The sequence below is a fragment of the Podarcis vaucheri genome (assembly GCF_965113315.1).
Source record: "Podarcis vaucheri genome assembly, chromosome: Z".
In the NCBI taxonomy this organism is placed as follows: Eukaryota; Metazoa; Chordata; class Lepidosauria; order Squamata; family Lacertidae; genus Podarcis; species Podarcis vaucheri.
Genome location: NC_138758.1, coordinates 31,202,777 through 31,225,986, shown reverse-complemented (window position 1 = coordinate 31,225,986; position 23,210 = coordinate 31,202,777). Strand labels below are relative to the sequence as shown.

Genomic DNA, 23,210 nt, shown 5'->3' with positions numbered 1-23,210 from the left:
TTGGTGTTCCTATAGCTTGTGCTCTATAGCAGGTGATCACACACTCATGTAGTTATTTGAAATTGCTCTCTGGGTGTTGTATGTTAAGTTTTCCTGTAGTAGACAGCACTACTTTACATGCATGCATGCATGTATACATACATACATAGTGGGTATTCCCATACAATGGCCTGAATCAGTGGTGGGGTGGTGTTGATACAACCATTGGGCCTAGTTTTTTGTTTCCAGTGACAAGCCAGTTAAAAGTTCTCTTCTGAGAAGCCAGTGAGCAAAGCAACAGCATAGACTCCTTCTCCCAGGTATCTACAGCTAGAAGCATACTTTCTCTGAGCTTGGAGGTCCTATCATGGCTAAATAGTTCTTTGCAGACTGAGGAGTCATCCAGAATTCCTTTTGTACTGGTGGCTTCCCAGGCATAGGTACATGATTTAGAGTGTCAGAGTGGTTTGTGGTATTTTTGTCCTGGTGCTTTCCTTGAGAAAACCAGTGTTTTACCACTGAAGTGGAGCAACAACAATCCATGGAAAATACAATTGCCATTTACTCTCATTCAGCGGTAAAATGCGGGGGGTTTTCCCAGAGAAAGTGCTGGGACCAAAAGAAAAAGAAAAAGCTCACTCTGGAATGGAGGTTTTTAAAGCTTGGACCTGTGCCTAGAAATGTGGCACAAAAGGAAGTCTGGATGACCCCTCGGTCTTTGTTGCTTGAAGCCCCAGGAGGGAAGAGGGCTCTTGCGCTCAAATCTTGTTTCCTGGCTTCCTATAGGCATTTGTTTGGCCCCTGTGAGAAGAGAAGGCTAGAATCATGGGCCCTTGGCCTGATCCAGCAGGGCTTTTCTTACATTCATATGGTTATTTATTAATCTAAGCCAGAGACCATAACCAGCTTGTGTGGCAGAAAACTCCACAAGGCTGCATGCCACATTGAGCTCCTTGGAGGAAAAGGTGGGACATAAATGCAATAAACAAGACCCAGTTTTCACCATGGTGTTGTCCTTGGCCATACACAGATCTGGACCGTCCATTGCAGAAGCATTTCTAGAACCAAAGCCCTCACCCTCTCCCACCCCCACCATGCCCTACAGGAGGCATGAATGGTGGGGCAGCTGCTCACCAGTGGGCAACAAGAAGAATCTAGACTCCTTGCTCTTTTTTGTAACTGATGTCATAAGCTAGCTAGACAGTGTTCTTTGTTCCCACTCCTCAGGGTGTGTGTTCAGAGTTGTTTTGGCAGGCAAATAGTTGTTTGTTCCTCTCCCTGCCTCCAGAGTTGACAGCACTTTGAAAGAGGGATCGTTCCCCCCACCCCCCACCCGCTTCTGGTCAACAGATTTCTGCACACTTTGCATTGTTAGAAAAACCTGCTGGCTCCAACAACAGTAGGGCCAACGAGGTGCTGTTTACACCATGGGAGCAAAGAAATGCCTCTTGAAAATATTTTGTCGCCAACCTTGGAGAATCAGTGCTGCTACCTTCCAATTTTCGTGGCTGGAACAGCTTAAAACATATACTCCATCCTCTGCAGAATGACTCTGCACAGCAGTTTCAGTGCTTAGCTGTGCATTGTTGGTGTAGTGGTTAGAATGTCAGAATAGGGCCTGGGAGAGACCAGGGTTCAAATCCCCATTTGGTCATGAAGCTCTTTGGGTGACCTGGGGCCAGTCACTCTTGGCCTATCCTACTTCACAGGGTTGCTGTGGGGATTGAATGAGGATGGGGTGAACCATGTATGCCACCTTGAGTTCTTTGGAGAAAAAGGGTGGGATGAAAATAAATGGCATCAGGTAACAATATTCCTCCATATTTCTGTGTTGAAGTAAACTACAAAAGTGTTAAAACTACCAAAATAAAATGCCTCTTCCTTCCCTGTGAATATCTGTTGGTTCAGGCTCTTTTAGGCTTGCTTGTAACTTCTTTTTTTAAAAAATTGCTTCTATTTTGAGGATATTTCAGAAAATGGGAGACAAATGTTTGCCTTTAAAAATTCAAATGTTAAAACTTCTAGCCAGAGGCTTCCTTTCCTATGTGAGACCATATGAAATAGTTAATGAACAATAAAACACTTATACCAGGGGTGCCCAAACTTTTTTCACAGAGGGCCAGATTTGATGAAGTTTTTTAGGATTGAAGTTGTTGAGCTTTTTTCACCAGGACATGCCACGTACTTTGGGCATGCCTGAGTTATACTGTGGGTGTCCATGCAGAAATCTCTGGCCTTCCAGTTTATGAAGCCTTGACTGAATGCAGGGAGCATATCTTGAAACTTTCAAAGGGACAGAGGCTCTGGATGCAGAGGATGCAGCAGCAAGCTGCAATCTTGCAGATGTCATGGTCCATTGTGGTGCATCTTGACTGCACTGTGGATGGCCCAGCAGAACTCATTAAATGGGGGTGGGGGGAATTATGGAGAGGTAGCACAAATGTTTGTGGGAAGTTTGACAGTCCCACTCATTTGCAATCTCTAAACGGGGTGTGGCTAAGATGTGCCCCCCACCCAATGTCGGCCACTAGCTCCCATCAGTCCCAGCCAGCATAGCCAGTGCTCAGGGATGATGGAACTTGCTGTTTTCAAAGTGTGTTCTGGAATTTGCAGCAGGCATTAACATACTTTGAAGGCTGTCATGATAACTTGCTAAGGTAGGTCCATATTGTGAAGGTCTAAATTGCTCAAAGCCACTTGATGAGTTTCTAGGAAAGTCTGTGATGCTCCTTAAGACATTTTGCAAATTCCTGAGGCAGGCTTGCAAAGTATCCTTTGCCAAAACAGTTGTGTCTTGCAATACTTTGAGCTGATTCTTAAACATTCTAAACCCTGGAATGCTTCTGCAGTGACACTGTTTTTTTATCTTAATATCTGCAAACACACATCAAGTATAAGCACATGAAACAATGGTTTGTTTTAACCATGTTTTGTTCAGTAAACCATGAGCCACCTAGCAGATGAGCATACAATCCATGTCTTGTTTCTTAAAAGCTTACCTGTTTTATCTCTTTTCAATCTCCTCTTTTCCAGGCTAAACATACCAAATCTACATGTCCATGTAATCACTGGCAAATAGGCTCCTACCTAATTCAGAAAGGAAGCATCTCCAATTCAGCTTTTTTGGCACATCTCCTAACCTTTGCTATGTAGTGATTGATCGCTGGCATAGCAGCCCATGACTGCTCTATCATTACTCTAACAAGATTCTTGCTGCTTCTGGTGGGGCTATAAGGTCTCTTTTACTGCCAAAGTCTTGCAATGAGTGGAGAGTGAGCTCAACTGCAGAGGGACAAGGCCTGTTTCTGCAAAGATGTTGGTGTGTCAAAGGCACCCAGGTGGTAAAGGAGTCTGGCTTTTGTTAAAAGTGCATGGATTTCTGTGCAGAGGAGCCTGGGCAGGTGCCAAAGGCTGCTGAAGCTCCTTTTCTCAGGCTATGTCGAGACTCAGCCAAGAACTGAATGCCAACACAATCTTTTGTGTTGCTTGCCAGTGTGGGTGAAGAGTGGATAACCAATCAATCTCCTTCTGCTGAAAGCTCTTTGCTTCAACTCCTTCTAAGTATGTTGTGAGCTCATGTAACAGAGTTTGCTCAACTTGAATGACACAGGGCACTCTTCAAACAGAGTTCTCTCGGTGTTGATCTAAGGGAGGCATTTATATATTTCATGTGTTACTGTGGGTGTCCCAAAAGAGTCGGTGTTGAGAACCTCTTGGCTTTGACATTCTCATGGGTTCTTCAAGTAGCCTAGTTTAAGACAATGCTGCAGGAAGGAGGATAACACTGACCTTGCCAGTTGTTCGATAAAAATGATAAAAACATCAAATCTATCAGTAAGAGCTGGTTTGCAGAGAAACTCAGGTTTGAAAGCCCTTTCTAAGTTATATAGCTTATAGAAGACTTCTAAAAATGAGTGGGCGTGTCTCCTGTCAACCTTGTATTGGCAAGGCATCCCACAGGTTGAGAACTGTCTATGTTAGTGTAGTCCACTGGTCTACAATTGGTGGGTTGGGACCCTCTAGTGGGTCATGGCCTGGTCCAAGATGGGTCACAACAGGAGAACTACCACCATGCACCTCTATGGGAAAAGCTTGAGAAAAGGGCCTCCACATGCATGTTTGGTGTAAAAGTGCACCCTGATTCTGAAAAGGTTAGGGACTGCTGGTGTTACTGAAAAACAACTTTGATTTCATTCCCTTTAGAAAGAATAATGTTTATGTCTTTTGGCACAAAGCACATTGTGTGTGGAGGCTCCACAAATGTAGGTTGCAAATAGTATTAACTTTGGTGTAGCCTTCTGTATTAATGTAACACTCCTACTGCTGACCTCTTTACAAATCCAACCATAGCTGCCAAGCCAACTTATTAATTGAGTGCCAGTAAAGAAACCGGCTAGTATAAAACAAACTTGCATGGGCAGGTGAAACTGAAAAGTCATTGCAGTATCTCACTGGACAGTAACGTAAAAGGTAAAAAAAACCAACAACCCTAGATGGTTAAAGGTGACTATGGGGTGCGGCACTTATCTCACTTTCAGTCTGAGGGAGCTGGCGTTTGTCCACAGACAGCTTTCCTGATCATGTGGCCAGCATGACTAAACCACTTTTGGCAAAATGGCATGCTGTGACGAGTGCCAGAGTGCATGGAGACAGTTTACCTTCCCACCAGAGTGGTACTTACCGTATTTTTCGCTCTATAACACGCACCTGACCATAACACGCACATCGTTTTTAGAGGAGGAAAACATGGGAAAAAATATTCTGAATGAAACAGTGGACGTATCATTTTTGTGCTTCATGCTGTGGCCACAGACATGTGATCTGATGGTGAATTTGGGGTGACCCAATGCAAAAATCCTGAAAATCCCTGTGGATCCATGCTTTGTAACCACGTTTTTGCACCATTGCAGCCCCAGGCAACAGTGGGTGCGTGATTTTTTTTGGGGGGGGCAGGCTGTAGCCATGGACATGCTATGTGCTCTGATGGTGAATTTTGGCTGACCCAATGCAAAGATCCTGAGGATCCATGTGGACCCATACTTTTTAACCACGTTTTTGCACCATTGCAGCCCCAGGCAACAGTGGGTGCGTGATTTTTTTTTGGGGGGGACAGGCTGTAGTCATGGACATGCTATGTGCTCTGATGGGGAATTTTGGCTGACCCAATGCAAAGATCCTGAGGATCCATGTGGATCCATGCTTTGTAACCATGTTTTTGCACCATTGCAGCCCCAGGCAACAGTGGGTGCGTGATTTTTTTTTGGGGGGGGACAGGCTGTAGCCATGGACATGCTGTGTGCTCTGATGGTGAATTTGGGGTGACCCAATGCAAAGATCCTGAGGATCCATGTGGATCCATGCTTTGTAACCACATTTTAAGTGGGGAGGGAAGGAAAAACACAGAAGGCTAAGAATGCAGGAGAGGGCTATAACGTGAGGAAAGGAAGGCAAAAGTTTCCCCCCACCCACCCACACAAGCCAGCCAGCGTGTGCTCTCTCTCTCTCTCTCTCTCTCTCCCTCTTTAAATGGAAGAAAGCATATTTGAATGCTGTGTGTCTCCAAAAACAAAAAGCAGGAAGTCAAATCAGAATTTTAAGCCGAACCTGTAATCTCTCTTCCCTTCACAAACATTGTTCCTCCGGAGCAGGGAGAGGATAGAAGGACGGACGCTCTGCTTTCCTCTCTTCTTGCCTGGAGGGGAGGGGCTTCCCCTGCTCTTTGTTCCGTTTGAGCAAACACAGTAACGAAACAGAGAGGGCGGGCAGTAAGACCCTGAGGCAGAATGCAGGAAAGCTGCCACTTCCTCTCTTCAGGCTTCCCTTCTCCCTGAAGCGCGGTTTGATTTTTGCCTCATTTTTCGGCTCCAGGGACCACACATTCGCTCCATAACACGCACAGACATTTCCCCTTCCTTTTTAGGAGAAAAAATCTGCGTGTTATAGAGCGAAAAATACAGTATTTATCTACTTGCACTGGTATGCTTTTGAACTGCTAGGTTGGCAGAAGCTAGGACAGACCAATGGGAGCTCATCCCATCACATGGATTCAAACCGCCAACCTTCTGATCAGCAAGCCCAAGAGGCTCAGTGGTTTAGAGCACAGCACCACCTGCGTCCCTCAGTATCTCCCCCTCCAAGAACATCCTGTGGAGAAGAATGCTCCAAGAGGGGGTATTTGAAGGGAAATGGGTATGGCCACCCTGGAACTTCGGAAAGCCACCTTCTAGTTTCATCTCTCCCTCTTTGTTCCAGAATGAAAGGCCAGTTGCACCTCCTTTGGCAGCTGCTTAGGGCGACCCACTTTGCAAGAGCCACGAGCCCATGCCACCTGGATCCCCTGGATCCACCAATGGCTGTACAGAATCTTGCTTGATTGCATATTATTGAGCTTGGAAAGAGATTTAAATATATTCTTAATATTTGATAGGAATGTATTGCTTTTCATAGCACAAAACTGCTTCTTACTCTGATATGCAGGTTTGCTTTCTCATTCTCCAAAGTGTGTCCATTTAATTCCCTCCAACCTCTTTGCCCTCCAGCTGTTTTGGATTGCAGTTCACATCAGCCATTGTCCGTGGTGGCTGGAGCTGATGAAAGTTGCCCAAAACATCTGGAGGGCAACAGGTTGGGGAAAGCTGATCCAGTACATTTTTGAGATGATGGTGATGACTTTCGGTCATTCAATACAGACTGTTTCAATTTTTAAACTGCTGCTGCAAACTTTTCTTTTCTGCCAAGGCCTATGCAGGTAATTGAGACAACGTCTTTTCACAATGGTTAATCAATGTCTGATTTTAATCTTTTTTTTTTTTTTTTTTTACTGTATGGCTTCAGTGTTAGAAACTGAGATATGAAAGCTAGGAGCTAAATGGCTCCTTAATCCTAGGTTCTGAGCACAACAACAGAATGTCAAGGCACACTTTTTTAAAATAACAAGAATACAAAGCTGAAAATGAATGAACTGCAGCTAAAATAATATGTTCATTTTTTACATGGTCTTCTCCTTCCCCTGCCCCCCCCATATATTCTTAAGAGGGTCTCTTTTCCAGTCTTCAGAGAGTACAGTGGTGCCCCGAATGCCTCGCAAGATGGAAAACTTGCTAGACGAAAGGGTTTTCCGTTTTTTGAGCTGCTTCGCAAGACGAATTTCCCTATGGGCTTGCTTCGCAAGACGAAAAACGAAAACGTCTTGCAAGTTTGTTTCCTTTTTCTTAACACCGTTAATACAGTTGCGACTTGACTTCGAGGAGCAACTCATAGAACGTGGTGTGGTAGCCTTTTTTGAGGTTTTTGAAGACGTTGGTGATTTTTGAAGCTTTTCCAAAACTTCTTTTAAACTTTTAAAACTTTTTTTTGGGGGGGTTGGATTTTGGGTTGGGGTGTTTGGAATTCAAGGACTTGGTGTTGGGGAGGGGTTTGCAAGAATCTGGAAGCTTGTGTGTTTTTTTCCTGCATTTTTATGATTTTCTGTGACCATTGGGCCACTCTGCTGGTTTTTTTTTTTTAAAAAATCTGGATTTGAATTTCTGTGTGATGGGCGGCTGGGGGAACAGTTGGGGAGGGGGTTCTTCAGCAAGAAGCAAAGAGTGGAAGAGGAACCTTCTTTGAGTTGTCCCCCAGAGTCTTAGAAAATGTACTGTACACTTTGTTGATTTTTAAATGTTTTTCTGTCATGTTTAGAAACTTAATTTATTGTTCCTTCAATTTTTGAAATGCTCTTTACAGTATGTGTGACTTTAAAGAGCACTTAAACTCTTCTTGTACCAAATTTGGCTTTGTTTGGACTTTTTTTGACAATAGGAACACATTAATTGAATTTCAATGCATTCCTATGGGATTTCGTGCTTCGCAAGACGAAAAATTCGCGGAACGAATTAATTTTGTCTTGCGAGGCACCACTGTAGCTGGAAGTGGGGAGGCAGAAAAAGATCCTCATTTCCTTCCACTCTGCAGCTTTAATCTGAAATCTTAGGCGTAGTGCTGTGCCCAGAGCTCAGAAACGGCATGGGCTGATGAAATTCCCTGTCGCAAAATGCGCCTAGAACAATGGGAGTTTTGAACATGTACTTTCATTGTAAGCCACTTGATATGTTTTATGAAATAGCAGCATATAAATATTTAATAGTAAGAAAGAAATTTTGGCTCATGCTGCTGGATGGGTGAAGGGATTTTCATGAGGCATCTGGATTCTAATTCTACCCTCCTATTTTATATTCCAGATTACTGTCCGAGTTACCACCATGGATGCTGAGCTGGAGTTTGCCATCCAGCCCAACACCACAGGGAAGCAGCTGTTTGACCAGGTAAGTAGACCATCCATTTACGGACTGTATCATCTGAAGCATTTTTGTCTGTGTGGAATTGGATATTGAATGATGAAGAATGAGCAATAAATAACAATGTGCGGAGCCGCCTTTGTTGTTAAGGCTAGTAGGTGCAGCTAGCCACAACAACCGAATACACGGGTGAGATGTAAGATGCAAGGTAAATAAAAGATAAAGAGGTAAAGGGACCCCTGGCCATTAGGTCCAGTCGTGACTGACTCTGGGGTTGCGGCACTCATCTCACTTTATTGGCCGAGGGAGCCGGCGTACAGCTTCTGGGTCATGGGGCCAGCATGACTAAGCTGCTTCTGGCGAACCAAAGCAGCGCACGGAAACGCCATTTACCTTCCCACCAGAGCGGTACCTATTTATCTACTTGCACTTTGATGTGCTTTCGAACTGCTAGGTTGGCAGGAGCAGGGACCGAGCAACGGGAGCTCACCTTGTCGCGGGGATTCAAACCGCCAACCTTCTGATCGGCAAGTCCTAGGCTCTGTGGTTTAACCCACAGCACCACCCGTGTCCCTAAATAAAAGATAGTAAAGGATAAAAGAAATGACTCATTCACACAGCACATAGTCTACCTAGGGAACTTGCTCCCCCAGGAGGCAGTGACGGCCACAAACTTGGATAGCTTTCAATGAGGATTGGACAGGTTCATGGAGGAGGAGAGCACTATGCCATGTTCCCTGTAGATGTTGCTGCGCTATAACTCCCATAATCACAGGAAATGACTCTCCTGTCTGAGGCTGATGGGAATTATTGTCCTAAACATCTGGAGGGCACCAGTTGGCAAAAGGTTGAGTTAGAGCCAACAAAGTTTTCTACCTTGGTGACAAACTCTCCTATCTGTTCTTAGATGTCTGGCCTGATGGTTTCCTATAGATTGCATTAGAATGGGGTGTGACTCACAATAAAGCATTGAATCTCCTCAGGGCTTATATTTCCCTCCATTAGACATTCTGGCATTGTGAGGAAATAGATTCATTGTGGTTAACCTACTCATAAAACACTTTTATTATTTGGGGCTTGTAGTGGTTTTAATTCTTGTACCCCATGCCACACTCTGAAATGCTTATCCATTAAAGCGCATTAATGCTCTATGTATGGTGTAATATTATTCCACCATGACTGGGTCTGGTTTCTTCATATACTGACTCATGAAGCTGAATGTGCTACCAAATAAAAAGCAGAACAGTGTGTTGTTAGAGTGTGTGCCAACCTAGATGTGACTGGGGGTGAGGCGTATGTATATTGTTTATTTTACGTGCTGCTGCCTGTTATTGCACCCTAGCTTCCATGGGTCATGTAGTGCGAAGGAGGTGCAGCAAAGTCCAATGACTCTCTTTTGGCCCACCTTTTCCTTTGGATGCTTTGGCTGCTGTCAGGGGATGATTAGCTGCTTGTGCTTAAAATTGTGCCCCCTCAGAGTTTGTGCGGCTCCACAAACCTCTGTGTGTGACAGAGCTCCTCAGACATGTCTGCTCTAGTCACTAGTAGAGTCTGACAGTGGCTGCCTGCGGAAGCGTTTCCAGCAAAGAAGCTCCTTAACGGAAACGCGTCTCCTGGACTCACGACGTGGCAGCTTCCGGCGAAGCATGGGTCTCCCTACGGTTGCTTCTGACACCTCCCCGCTGTTTTCGCTGGACGTGTCTCTCACCCCTCCCTCTCCCCTGCTGTTTCCTGCCTTGGCTGCTGCGTCTCTCTCAGCATTACTGAGATCCTCCTCCAGAGACCCCTCGCTCCCCCTGCTGGTCCCTGCTTTAGCTGCTGACTCTCTCCCAGCCTCTGGGAGCCCTACCACCTCCCTTTCCTCTGATGTCAGTTCCCTGACATCCACCTCCCCTCCAGGGCCCCCTTCCCCCCCGCCCCTACTCTCTCCTCTGGGCGGTGAGGAGCTAAAACCCCGAAAAGAATCCTCTTCATCTTCAGACGTCTCGAACATTTCCCTCCATTGGTCTTCGTTCCGGCTCGCTGAATCCTCCTCCGCCTCGGAATCAGAGAACCCCTCCAACTCTTCTTCTTCGTCGGTGGTGGCGAAGTATTCCCTCCGGAACCTCGCCACTGGCTGAGGTTTACGAGGGAATCTCTGATGGAAAGTTTCTATCAAAACCTCGTCATCTACATCCTCTGCCATGACCCAGGTGTTTTCCGACTCCGGCTCCCCTTCCCACATTACCAAATACTCTACTTGATCTCCCTTCCACCTGGAATCGAGAATCTCCGCTACATGGTAGCTGTGTTCTTTTTCCTCCATAGCTGGTCCCCTATTGACCCTCCCTTCTCTGTCCCCTTTATACGGTGACAGCAACGACCTGTGGAACACTGGGTGCAGCTTCATGTGGTTCGGTAACCGGAGTCTGAAAGCCACTGGGTTGACCTGCTGCGTGACTTCAAATGGGCCCAGCCTTTTGGGTCTTAACTTCTTACAACCCCCTTTGAATGGTAACCCTTGGGTGGACAGCCACACCTGGTCCCCCACCCTAATGCTTTCCCCTTCCCTTCTGGTTTTGTCTGCCTGCCTCTTATATTCCTCCTTAGCCCTGTTTAAGTTAAGTTGGAGCTGGCGATGGATCGCTTCCATTTCTTCAACGAACTGTTCTGCAGCTGGAACGCTCCAGTTCTCCCCTTCCCCCCCTGGGAAGGCTCGGGGATGACACCCGTGATTAGCCAAAAAGGGGCTCATCCCCGTGGACACGTTCTCTGCATTGTTGTAGGCAAATTCTGCCAACGCCAGCTTCTCCACCCAATCATTCTCTCTGTCATTCACATAACACCTCAAATATTGCTGGAGGACACCATTAGCTCTTTCCGCCTGCCCGTTGGTTTCTGGATGACGGGCAGTTGAGAAATTCACCTCTACATGCAATAAGCTCATGAGCTTCCTCCAGAACCTGGAAGTAAATTGTTTCCCTCGGTCAGAAACCACCCTCAAGGGGGCGCCATGCAGCCTAAACACATTTTCCACAAACAATTTAGCGGTTTCTTCCGCTGTGACCGCATGTGAGCAGGCTATAAAGTGGGCCATCTTGGTTAACAGGTCTACCACAACCATGATGGCTGTTTTCCCTCTGGACCTTGGCAGATCAGTCATGAAATCTATTGCCACTGCCTCCCATGGTCTTTCCGGCGTGGGTAGTGGTTCTAATAAACCTGCCGGTGCCCGCCTCTCCCCCTTGGCTCGTTGGCATTGGTCACACCCTCTCACATACTCCCGCACATCTTCCCTGACCTTGGGCCACCAGAATTCCCTGGTAACCAGCCACATGGTTTTGTGTTGCCCAAAATGCCCTGCTGTGGGGCTATCGTGCAGTTGCTTGAGTACCTTTTCCCTCAATTCCCCTTCAGGTATATATAACGCTCCCTTGTAGTACAACGCCCCGTTTCTCTCCTCAAAACCCCCGGGTTTGTCTCCCTCCCTCCTGAGACCCCTGAGTTTGTCCTGGGCGTATTCATCCTGCACCGTTCCCTCTACCAGTTCCCTTTGCCCCACCAATGCCGCCCCACACACCCAGCGGTCCTCTGGAATGACATGGGTCTCTTCGGGTGCTCCCTCCCCCTCCAAATATTCAGGTTTGCGTGAGAGAGCGTCCGCCCTAACGTTCTCTGGGCCTGGCACGTAACAAATCTCAAAGTTAAATTTGGAGAACTCCTGGGCCCATCTCAACTGCCGTTGGTTGAGCACTCGCGCAGTTCTCCAATACTCTAGATTCTTATGGTCCGTGCACACTTGCACCTTATGTTGTGCACCAATTAGCAGGTGCCTCCATCTCCGGAAAGCCTCATGAATCGCAAGAAGTTCCCGGTCGTACACCGTGTAGTTCCTCTCGGATTTGTTCAGCTTTCGCGAAAAGAAGGCACACGGTCGCCACTCTGACTCCTCCTTCCCCGGCTGCAGAAGAAGCACCGCCCCTATGGCTCTGTCAGATGCGTCTGTTTCGACCCTCAGCTTTTTTTGTAAATCCACATGCAGAAGTTGTTCATCAGAGGCGAAGGCCCTTTTCAGTTCCTCAAACGCTCGCTCCGCCTCCGCCGTCCAAACAAACTTCTTTTTACTGCTGAGACAGTCCGTGATGGGCGCCGTCAGGTGGGCGAAGTTTCGGATGAACTTACGATAAAAGTTTCCAAACCCTAGGAACCTCTGCACATCCTTCTTGGTTTTGGGTGTTTTCCATTCCAGCACTGCTTGAACCTTGCCGGGGTCCATGGCCAACCCCTTGTCTGACAAGCGGTACCCCAGGAATTCCACCTCCTTGGTATGAAACTGACACTTCTCCAGTTTCACCCACAGCCTGTTGGCTTGCAGCCTGCTCAACACTTCTCTGACGTCTCTCACATGTTGCTCCTCATTCTCCGAATACACCAACACATCATCTAGGAAGGCCACGCAATTCTTGTAGAGCAAAGGCCCCAGTACGTGGTTCATGAATGATTGAAAACACGCGGAGCCTGTTTGTAATCCAAAAGGCATCACGAGGTATTCAAATGCCCCCAAAGGGGTGAACATGGTGGTTTTCCATTCATCCCCTTTCCTTATACGTATCAGGTTGTACGCCCCCCTTAGGTCCAGCTTTGTAAAAATCTTTCCTTTCCGCACCCTGGTCAAAATATCATCAATCCTGGGCATAGGAAAAGCCGCCGGCTCTGTCACTGCATTTAACCGCCTGAAATCACATACAAGTCTCGGCTTGTCCGTGTGCTTTTTATCCACAAAAAACACTGGGCTACCCCCCGCTGCCTTGGACTCTCTGATGAAGCCTCTCTTCAGGTTCTTGTCAATGAACTCTCGCAACTCCTGCATTTCCCTGTCTGACATGGCATACAACTTGCCTACAGGAAGCTGTGCTCCAGGGAGTAAATTGATCTGGCAATCAAAGGGCCTATGCGGGGGTAGTTGGTCAGCTTCCTTCTCGCTGAACACGTCGCTGAGATCAGCATACTGTGGTGGCACCTTCCCCTTCTCCATTATTTCAGTCCCTGCCAGGGTGGCTTGGGCCCCTGCTGACCCCTTTTTCCCCCTGCAGTGTTCTAAGCAATGTGCTGAACCGAAGGAAACCACTCTTTGATGCCAGCCCACCAGCGGATCATGTAGGGCTAGCCAGCTCATTCCCGAAATAATGGGAGCGCCTCCCAAGGTGGCCACATTAAACGCTATCAGTTCTGTGTGCCTTGCCACCCTCATTATCATTGGGACGGTCTGCAAGCTGACTCCTCCTCCCAACAGTTCCCTGCCATCGATCGTGGTCACCTGAAGGGGGTTGCTTAAAGGGATCGTCTGTATCTGGTGTTCAGCAGCAAACTCCTTGCTCATAAAATTGCAGGAGCTGCCTGAGTCCAACAGCGCCTTTATTTTTAGGGGGTGTCCATTTTGCAGCTCTAGCGACACTTCAATCACTAGAGCAGGTCGAGGAGCTTCTGGCACGGGCACTTTCACTGCTCTTTGGCCTGGCTGCAGTGCCCTGACGGTGGCAACCAGGCGTTGGCTTTTACCTGCTCCGTTTCTCCCTGCTCTCCCCCCTCAACAGCTCCCACCATCCCTTGCCATTCCTTCCTCTGGGGGCAGACTCTGGCAAAGTGGCCTGGCTGTTGGCAGAGATAGCATTTCCGGGCTCCTTTTCCCTCCTTCTTAGCCCCCTCACTGGGCTTTGAAACTGCACGCGCGCGGGCTGTTCCGATTTCCATCGGCTCTGCCGGCGGGAAAGCTGGCTCAGGAATGTCTGGAATGCGGAACTCCTTCCAACGTTCCCCTCTCCCTTCCCGCCTCTCCAAGGCTCTTGCCTCCTGGCGCGCTCCAATGGTCAGCGCAGATTTGGTCAGCTGATCCATAGACACCGCCCTGGGGCTCCGGGACAGCTCGTCTTTCACAGCCGAAGAAAGACCTTCTTCAAATAGCATCTGAATGGGTGCCGCCGATAAATCCCACCCCAATCTGTGAATCAGCATGGTAAATTCAGTCCAGTACTCACGGACAGATCTGCTTCCCTGCTTGCAAGCCATTAGCTGTCTGCGCACCACCCCTTCCTCAATATTGCTGGAAAACATGATATCCATTGCACGAAAGAACTTCATAGTGTCCTTTAGGATATCATTGTGCGTTGCCATCAGGGGTCGAACCCAGTCTCGCGCCCCCTTCTCAAGATGCCCAATTACGAAAGCAACTCGCGATTCCTCATCAGGGAACTCATCAAACTGCACATTAAGGGCATATTGCATCTCTGTCCTAAAGGCATGGTAATCCTTGGGGTCCCCCCCAAACTTCTGCACCAATCCTGGTACCTTTCTGGGGAACTGAGTGGTTCTCCCCTTCTTGTCTGCATCCTGAGCCCTTCTCTCCTCGAGCCTCGCCGTCTGCAGCGCAAGTTGGACCTCCAAAGCTTGATACCTTTCTTCCAAGCTTGGACCAGCTCCAACCCCTGCCTCTCCGGTTCCGGCTGGGTTGCTCATGATGCTTTCTCCTGCACAGGCAGCGTACAAAGACTGTCAGACTGCTGTCAGGGGATGATTAGCTGCTTGTGCTTAAAATTGTGCCCCCTCAGAGTTTGTGCGGCTCCACAAACCTCTGTGTGTGACAGAGCTCCTCAGACATGTCTGCTCTAGTCACTAGTAGAGTCTGACAGTGGCTGCCTGCGGAAGCGTTTCCAGCAAAGAAGCTCCTTAACGGAAACGCGTCTCCTGGACTCACGACGTGGCAGCTTCCGGCGAAGTATGGGTCTCCCTACGGTTGCTTCTGACACCTCCCCGCTGTTTTCGCTGGACGTGTCTCTCACCCCTTTCTCTCCCCTGCTGTTTCCTGCCTTGGCTGCTGCGTCTCTCTCAGCATTACTGAGATCCTCCTCCAGAGACCCCTCGCTCCCCCTGCTGGTCCCTGCTTTAGCTGCTGACTCTCTCCCAGCCTCTGGGAGCCCTACCACCTCCCTTTCCTCTGATGTCAGTTCCCTGACATCCGCTACCAGGTGAAAGTGTTTTCTTCTACTCTGGCTGTCTTTCACCGACTGAAAAACAGTGGATCTCAGGCTTTTGGGGGCCACTCCTTCTTGGTTCTGTAAACTCACCCCCAGTGCCCCCTACCCTATAAAAAGCATTATTCAGAATAGCCATTTGCATGACCCACTACAAACAATAATAACATAACAAAATTCAAAACAGTAACAATTAATTGCACATTTGTTCAGAATCCAATTAAAATTTAGTTTATTTAATTCAACGAAGTTGATGAACTTGATCCAGTGATAATCAGCTCTTCAAAACCTGATAGTCTGGCTTGGGCTACCCAGTCAGATGGGCAGCGTATAAATAATAAATTATTTATTTTACACCCCCCACAGCCCCCTTCTGTCTGCCCCCTTGCCTCTTAGTGTCCCTCTACGTCAGGCTTCCCCCACCTCTGCCCTCCAGATGTTTTGAGACTACAATTCCCATCATCCCTGACCACTGGTCCTGCTAGCTAGGGGTCATGGGAGTTGTAAGCCAAAAACATCTGGAGGGCCGAGGTTGAGGAAGCCTGCTCTAGGTAATCCCACTGCCCATGAAAGGGCACCACTGATAATAAATAATAATAATAATAATAATAATAATAATAATAATTTATTTATTTATACCCCGCCCATCTGGCTGAGTTTCCCCAGCCACTCTAGGCGGCTCCCAATCAAGTGTTAAAAACAGTACAGCGTTAAATATTAAAAACTTCCCTGAACAGGGCTGCCTTCAGATGTCTTTTAAAGATAGGATAGCTGTTTATTTCCTTCACATCTGAAGGGAGTGTGTTCCACAGGGTGGGCGCCACTACCAAGAAGGCCCTCTGTCTGGTTCCCTGTAACCTCACTTCTCGCAATGAGGGAACCGCCAGAAGGCCCTCGGCGCTGGACCTCAGGGTCCGGGCTGAACAATGGGGGTGGAGACGCTCCTTCAGGTATACAGGACTGAGGCCGTTTAGGGCTTTAAAGGTCGGCACCAACACTTTGAATTGTGCTCGGAAATGTACTGGGAGCCAATGCAGATCTCTCAGAACCACTTCTCTCTTATCAAAAGGGAGCCTGTATTGAAGGAGGCCCATCCCCTGCTTCCTCACATGCTCGACTTCCCTCCATAAACACACTCTTCCCTCACCCCCCACTCACATGTGTGGGTCATCAAGTGACCAACATTCATGACCACCGCTTTCCCAAGTATATGGTTTGACTTGCCAAGAGTTGGGATATAAATATTCTAAGGTGTCCCAACTGAACAGAATTCACAAGTTCAAAAGAAGTCCACAAAACAATTAACAAAAAATTAAAACAATGCAGAAGTGTTAAACAACACCAAAATTAGCAACAAAACCTCAGATGGAACTCAAAACATGTCAAATGGCCCCTGGTGAAGAGGATTGTTTTGACTCTTGTGCTATGCAGGTTGGGGCTGACAAAGTAGCCATAACTTCCTGGTCATGGGAGGTGAAGGGGAGGGCAAGCCAGTCATCCCGATTTGGGGGCCTCCAGAGGTTTTGATCTAGCCTGCAGAGCTGATGGAGGCATGGCTGTTCTGGGTGGGACTGATGGGAGTTGTATCCCAAAACCTCTAGGTTGGGGAAGGTGGTCCAAAAAGGAAGGATAGCACAGAACTATTGCTTTCCACAACCTTGTGTGTCTGTTCTGGCTCCATCACCTGAACAACATCTTCATGGGAAAGTAAGTATGGGGTCTTCCTGAATAAAAATGTTTGTCCTTGGTTTCTTTTTTTCCATTCTTTTATGTCCTGTTTACAGACAGCTGTGGCAGTATGGCCTCCTCCCTAATATTTCCTCCTTGCATCTGTCAAAACAGAGTGTTGCTTTCACATAGAGGATTTCTACAATATAACCTCACTGTTCTGTTAGTATCCATTATAACCTGCTGCAGCAAAAAAACCCAAAATCCTTACCGCTTTCCTCCCAAAGCTGGCACAAAATCCTTTCATGCAAAATGCATGCATTTGTATTTTGCTCTAGCCCAGCAGCAACCAAACCCTTTCGGGTCACCGCTCCCATGGTTCAATGCACTCACCGCCAGGGTTCCCTGCCCTAAAGCATCTTTCAGAATTGTTATTTGCACAACCCACTAAGGAAGATAGCAACACCATGAAAATTGAAACAGTAAGAATTAAAAATCCAGTTAAAACTAGTTTAATTAATCCAACAAAACTGACAAACTTGATCCACTGATACCAGCTTTTCAAAGTCCGATAGTCATTTACGCCACCAGTGACCCCCTACTGCCCTATTGCCTATTAATGCACAGCCCCCTCCCAGTAATCCCACTACCCTCTAGGGGTCAGTACCACCCACTTTCAGAACCGCTGTGCTAGATAGCACTCAGTGAAAGTTAAGTTGCAAACATGTTTTAATAGTTGTTGTATCAACAAATTTAGTATGGCCACTTGTTGAGGAAATAATGGATTGATTTTAACTCAGCTGCTTAAATGGCCCTTTTTATCTTTGGTGATCTAAATCATGATTTAAATTGCATTGGTTTTATATTCATACGCCTTGTCTACTGGGGATGAGATATACTAGTGTTTTGTAAGAAATAAGTTGGTTAACATCTTAAGGCTGACATGAGCACAAAGAAATGGCCATGGCATGCTCCACCCATGATGTGACTGTGTGCATATGCGGATGTAGGTGTGGGTGTTTGTAATCTCTTGTCCCATCTTTGCTTCAGATTTCATTGCATCATTCATTAGGAAATGAATTGAAAATAAAATTGCCAGCAGCCCATCTAGTCTAGCATCCTGCTCTCACAGTAGCCAACCATCTAGAGCAGGCTTCCTCAACCTCAGCCCTCCAGATGTTTTGAGAGTACAATTCCCATCAACCCTGACCACTGGTCTTACTAGCTAGGGATCATGGGAGTTGTAGGCCAAAAACATCTGGAGGGCCGAGGTTGAGGAAGCCTGATCTAGAGCGCCTCCCTCTCCTGTTGTTTCCAGCAACTGGTATTTCAGTAACTGGCATTGCTGCCTCCAACTGCGGAGGCAGAGCATAGCCATTCTGGCTAGTAGCCATCAATAGCCCTCTTCTCCATGAATTTGTCCCATTCTCTGTTAATGGCATCTAGGTTGGTGGTCATCACTGCCTCCTGTGGAAGTGAGTTCCACAGTTGAACTATGTACTGCGTGAGGAAGTCTTTTCTTTTATCAGTCCTGAATCATCAAACCTTCAGCTTCACTGGATGTCCACGATTTCTAGTGTCACAAGGCCACATGATTTAGCTGGAAAAGGAAATGACAAGAGAGCTCTACTGGGGCTCTACTGTCCTAGAAATATCAGAGCCCAGGGATGCTCACAAGTCAGTCTCACTGCTTTCCAGCAACATTCAGTGCTATGTCAGAGATAAACTTCAAGCAGTTACCAGAGTCTTGAGGACGTGAAGCACACATGTCTCTTGATGAAAATAACAGATTGTATAATGTGTCCTGGCTGTTCATAGTGCTCCATGCAGTCTGTCAGCTGCTCCTAACTACTATTATGTATAAGTCAACCCCACATTGTGGACGCTGCAGGGTCTTAACTCGGCTTGGCCAAGTTAAGCTTAATTCCATATTACCAGTGATTTGAGCAGTGTATCATGCATAGGGTTCCTAGGCTGAAGTTTTTTGTTTTGCCTTGACCCCTCCTACGGGGCGGGGGGGGGGCTTGGATCTCCACATGAGCAGGATCCATAGAATCATAGAACTGTAGAGTTTGAAGATAACCCCAAGGGTCATCTAGTCCAACCCCCTGCAATGCAGGAATCTATTGACCAATGTGGGGCTCGAACCCAAGACCCTGAGATTAAGAGTCTCATGCTCTACCAGCTGAGCTACCCCTCATCTCCCTAATTTAAGGAGTGCCTTAAATTATTACTAATATTATTGTATTAAGAATATTATGTGTGCATCTTGCAAGCTTCAGCTCAGGAGCAGCTGGCTTCAAATTTTTGCATAGACCGTGGGGGGGGGTCATGCCCTCCTCCGCTCTGTCCTCCCCTCTCCCAGTTCTCCATCTTCAGGGCTCAGTCGCAGGAGGAAGCTCAGAGGAAGAATCAATAGGGCCCAACCCTTTTACACCACCAGGGCTCACCCCATGTCTCAGGTTTGGGCCATGAAATCTCAGAGTCTGGGATGCGCCTGACCTAGCAACCCTACTCATGTAGCCACTACTGTCTAGGCCAGTGGTTCCCAAACCATCTTGGGCCACTGCCCCCTTGGCTCCATAAATAATCATAGAGTTGGAAGGGATTCTGAGGCTCATCTAGTTCTAGTCCAACCCCCTACAATGCAGGAATATGCAGCTGTTGAACCTGCAACTTTGGCATTATCAGCACCACACTAACCAACTTTTTCAAAGCCTTTATTTAACATTCGAACAATAACTAACACAATTCACTATTCCCTACATTCCACCATCCTTAATAATATATAGCATTACAAAACATCACAACGACTAGATCAACATTCCATATATTTTTTAAACCTTATCTATTTTACGTAACAAAGAAGAAAGAAAAAGAAAGAGAAAAGAAAAAAGGGAAAAAAGAGAAAAGAGGAAAAGAGAGAAAGAATAAAAAATAAAGAAAAAATGGGGGAGGAATAAATAAATTTGACTTCCGATTAGACTCACTGTATTGTTGTTCCTATTATTGTTTTACACACAGTTTCAAATTACCATTTACTTTCTTTGTTCTTATATAAAAAAAGGAGTTGTTATCTATACCTTTTATTTGACAAGAATCATTTGAGTTCTGCCAGGAGATTGTTGGTGTTACAATAATTTTTCAAATACTCTTTAATTTTTTCCATTCTTTCTGTACTTTCTGTATTGGATACCCTCTAACTCTCCGTCATCATAGCCAACTGCAAATACTCTATCATTTGGACCGGCCACTTATTTATCATAGGTGTTTTCTCACTTTTCCAGTTTCTTGGCTGCTACTGTCAAGTACATAAAAAGTGGTCTAGCACCAATTTAACTGTCTATCTTGTAATGCAATAAAATTCAAAATTATAACAATTAATTGTACATTTGTTCAAAAACCAAGTGAAAATATTTAGTTCAGTTAATTCAACAAGATTGATAAGTGTGATCCAGTGATACTAACTTTCCAAAGTCTGATAATCATTTACACCTCCAGCACCCCCTGTCTCCAACCTTCCTCTTAGTACCAGATTATACCCCACCACCGCTCATTTTGGGAACCACTGGTCTAGGCTTTCAGAGTACTAGAAGTACCCAGGAAAGGTTTTTACCTGGCTTTTGGCAAGCACCGCAACCCCAGAGTCGGTCATGACTGGACCTAATGGTCAGGGGTTCTTTTACCTTTACTGCAGGTCTTGGGCAAAAGGGAGTTCAGAATAGATTCTCCAGGGCAAAGGCCCCAGGAGTCTTGGAGGCATTAGAGTTGGTGGGCTGGCGATGTCTTATTTTTGGCTTCTGAAGTTGCCTTTCTGTAGGAAGACTCATGAATCCAGGAAGTTGCTGCTACGCCAGTGCCTTGATAAAAAATCTAATCTGCCTTTTCTTTTTTTTTTAATCATTGCCCTGGAACTCGGCAACTGTCTCTGGACAATTGCAACGGGAGGAAGTTGATTTGCAAAGGAAATAACCCATTCAGCTCTGGCCACAATGGGAAATAAAACCGATTGTTCCATACTTTATTTTTGCTGCCTGACTGAATGTTCTGGCTTGCCCAGCCTGCTGTGGTAGAAGAAAAATAAAAACAGCTTGGCTAAGAGACTCTTCTCTCTCTCTCTCTCTCTCTCTCTCTCTCTCTCTCCCTCCCCGACGGAGCATTGTTGGAGCCCTGTTTTCAGTTCTGCAACTTTACAAATGACGCAGTTGCATTGGGCTGTTAGCATAATGGAGGACTGAAGTAAGATTACGTGGCTAGTAGCCACAAACTCCCAAAACAAAGGCATGGTGGCTGCCAGGCAATATAACAGACCCCCCCCGGCCCCAGTTTTGTATCATGCTATTTAAGCCATCACCATGCCAGCCACCTCGTACCCTAAATAATGGGGATGGTGAAAGATGATGATCATCATTAAATTTATTGCCCACCCTTCATTAGCAGGGCTTACAACAATTATTTTTTTTAAAAAAGTTAAAACTGATTGCAATCACAGGAACAGGTAGGGTGGGCCTTGAAAACAACCACATCCCAGAGTAAAGAGGTGTGTCTTAAGCATTTGCCAGAAGCTATATAGCGAAAGTGTCAGGTGCATCTTTGTGAGGAGGGAGTTCCACAACTTAGGGGCTGCCACAGAGAAGGCCCTTTCCTGGGCTGCTACCATCCCAAAAGGTTGTTAGAACTGCCAACAGAACAGTGGAAGGGCACCAGCGGCAGGAGGCCTCATTAGGGAAAGCACTCCTTGGTTTAAGAATGGATTCGGTTTAAGAACAGACTTCCGGAATAGATTAAGTTTGTAAACCGAGGTACCACTGTATATGTCTTCTCTCCTCAAACATAACTCCAGGACGAGTTCCTGAAGGGCTGCAATATTTTCCCAGTGCAAGGACAGAATCATGTGTTTTAAATGGCTATCTTTATAGAGAAAAGGTAGGCCTCCGATTGTGGGCAGAGCACAGCCATTGAGATCCCTCTCCTCCATGAATTTGTCTAATCCTCTTTTAAAGCTATCTAGGTTGGTGGTCGTCCCTGCTTCCCGTGGGAGTGAGTTCCATAGTTTAACTATGCACTGCTGTTGCAGCAGCCTTATCTTTATCCCGCTTCTTATGGCAGTTTTGGAAACCTAGGTAGGCAGTCCCTCTCCTGCCCAGTCATGCTCGATTGCTGCTCCCTTTTATTTGAATCTTGTCAGTCCCATCTGGAAACGTAACTCTCTCACACAGAGCAATACAGTTAGGCCTGTTAAGGAGGGAGCTGTGCAGGAGCCCCTGCCATAGCTGTCCCGGCCCCTCCCTCTGGGCAGGAAATGAGGCAGCAGCTTTGAGGGGAAGTCCTGAGCTTGAGATGTGTCCCGTGAAACTGCACTGCTGTTTAGGTTGCAGTGGGCCTTTCTCTCCCCGTCTGCCTGGCAGGAAGGAGCAGCTCTTCAGCCAAAATTGTGTGTGCACTTCCAAGTGCTCTGTCAGTTGGTTTGGACCTCAAGGCTTTTCTTCTCCTTTATTTTTTATTTTTTGAACCCAACCCATTTGTGGCCTGAGCATCCCTTCTCCATGCTGCAAATACATAGGCAGCTAGGAGACTCCCTCTCCCTCCCTCCAGAACTCAGAGGAAACTGGTGACTAAATGCTTCTTCTGAATGACGTCGTCTCCTGGAGCTTTCCAGCTTCCAGCCCCTTCCATAATTTTATCCTGAAATATTTCCTTCTGTGGCTCTTACAGGAGCTTCTGTGAAGTGGACGGATGTTGGTTGTATCTGGTTTGTAGTGTAAAATTGTGGAGATTAGATGTTAATTAGCCAGCTTTGCCCCTCAGATAGTGGTAGGTTTCACCTTAAGATTTACCTATCCTTTGGAGGTATGAGAGGAGCAGACTAACAATGCCAGTGTTTGCAATTTCCTAAAAGTTTTTCTAGCACAAGCTGAGCAGTTTTCTGAACATCTGCGGGAATACGTTCCTGAGAAACAGCAGCAGATGGAAACTGAAATTATGACACAAAGTTTTCCTTGCTTTGAAACAGCTTATGTTTCCTCTTGAGTTTTGCAACGTTGCATGACTGCAGATTGCCTCAAATTCAAGATGGTAGCCCTAGGGTGGATATAAAGGACAGGCCTGTACCTGTGTGTGTTGATATAGGCAAGCACGCACACACACTCACGTTACAAGTTATTTCTTCATCTTTGCTAAGACTGGGCAATTTTAAAGAGATCTTCTGTCCCAGACTGTGCCTGTTACAACTCCTTCTCATCCCGTCCAAGCTCAGGTTAATTCATGGTGACATAACTTT

At 46.6% G+C, this 23,210-nt stretch overlaps 1 protein-coding gene across 1 annotated transcript in view; it reads left to right on the top strand.

The window, feature by feature from the left end:
• The window catches only part of MSN (moesin), an 86,631-nt gene that overhangs the window by 33,886 nt on the left and 29,535 nt on the right, over positions 1-23,210 (top strand). The window contains exon 2 of the mRNA XM_082208257.1: positions 8,199-8,282. Coding sequence (XP_082064383.1) covers positions 8,199-8,282 — 84 coding nt within the window. The remainder of the gene's footprint in view (positions 1-8,198; positions 8,283-23,210) is intronic.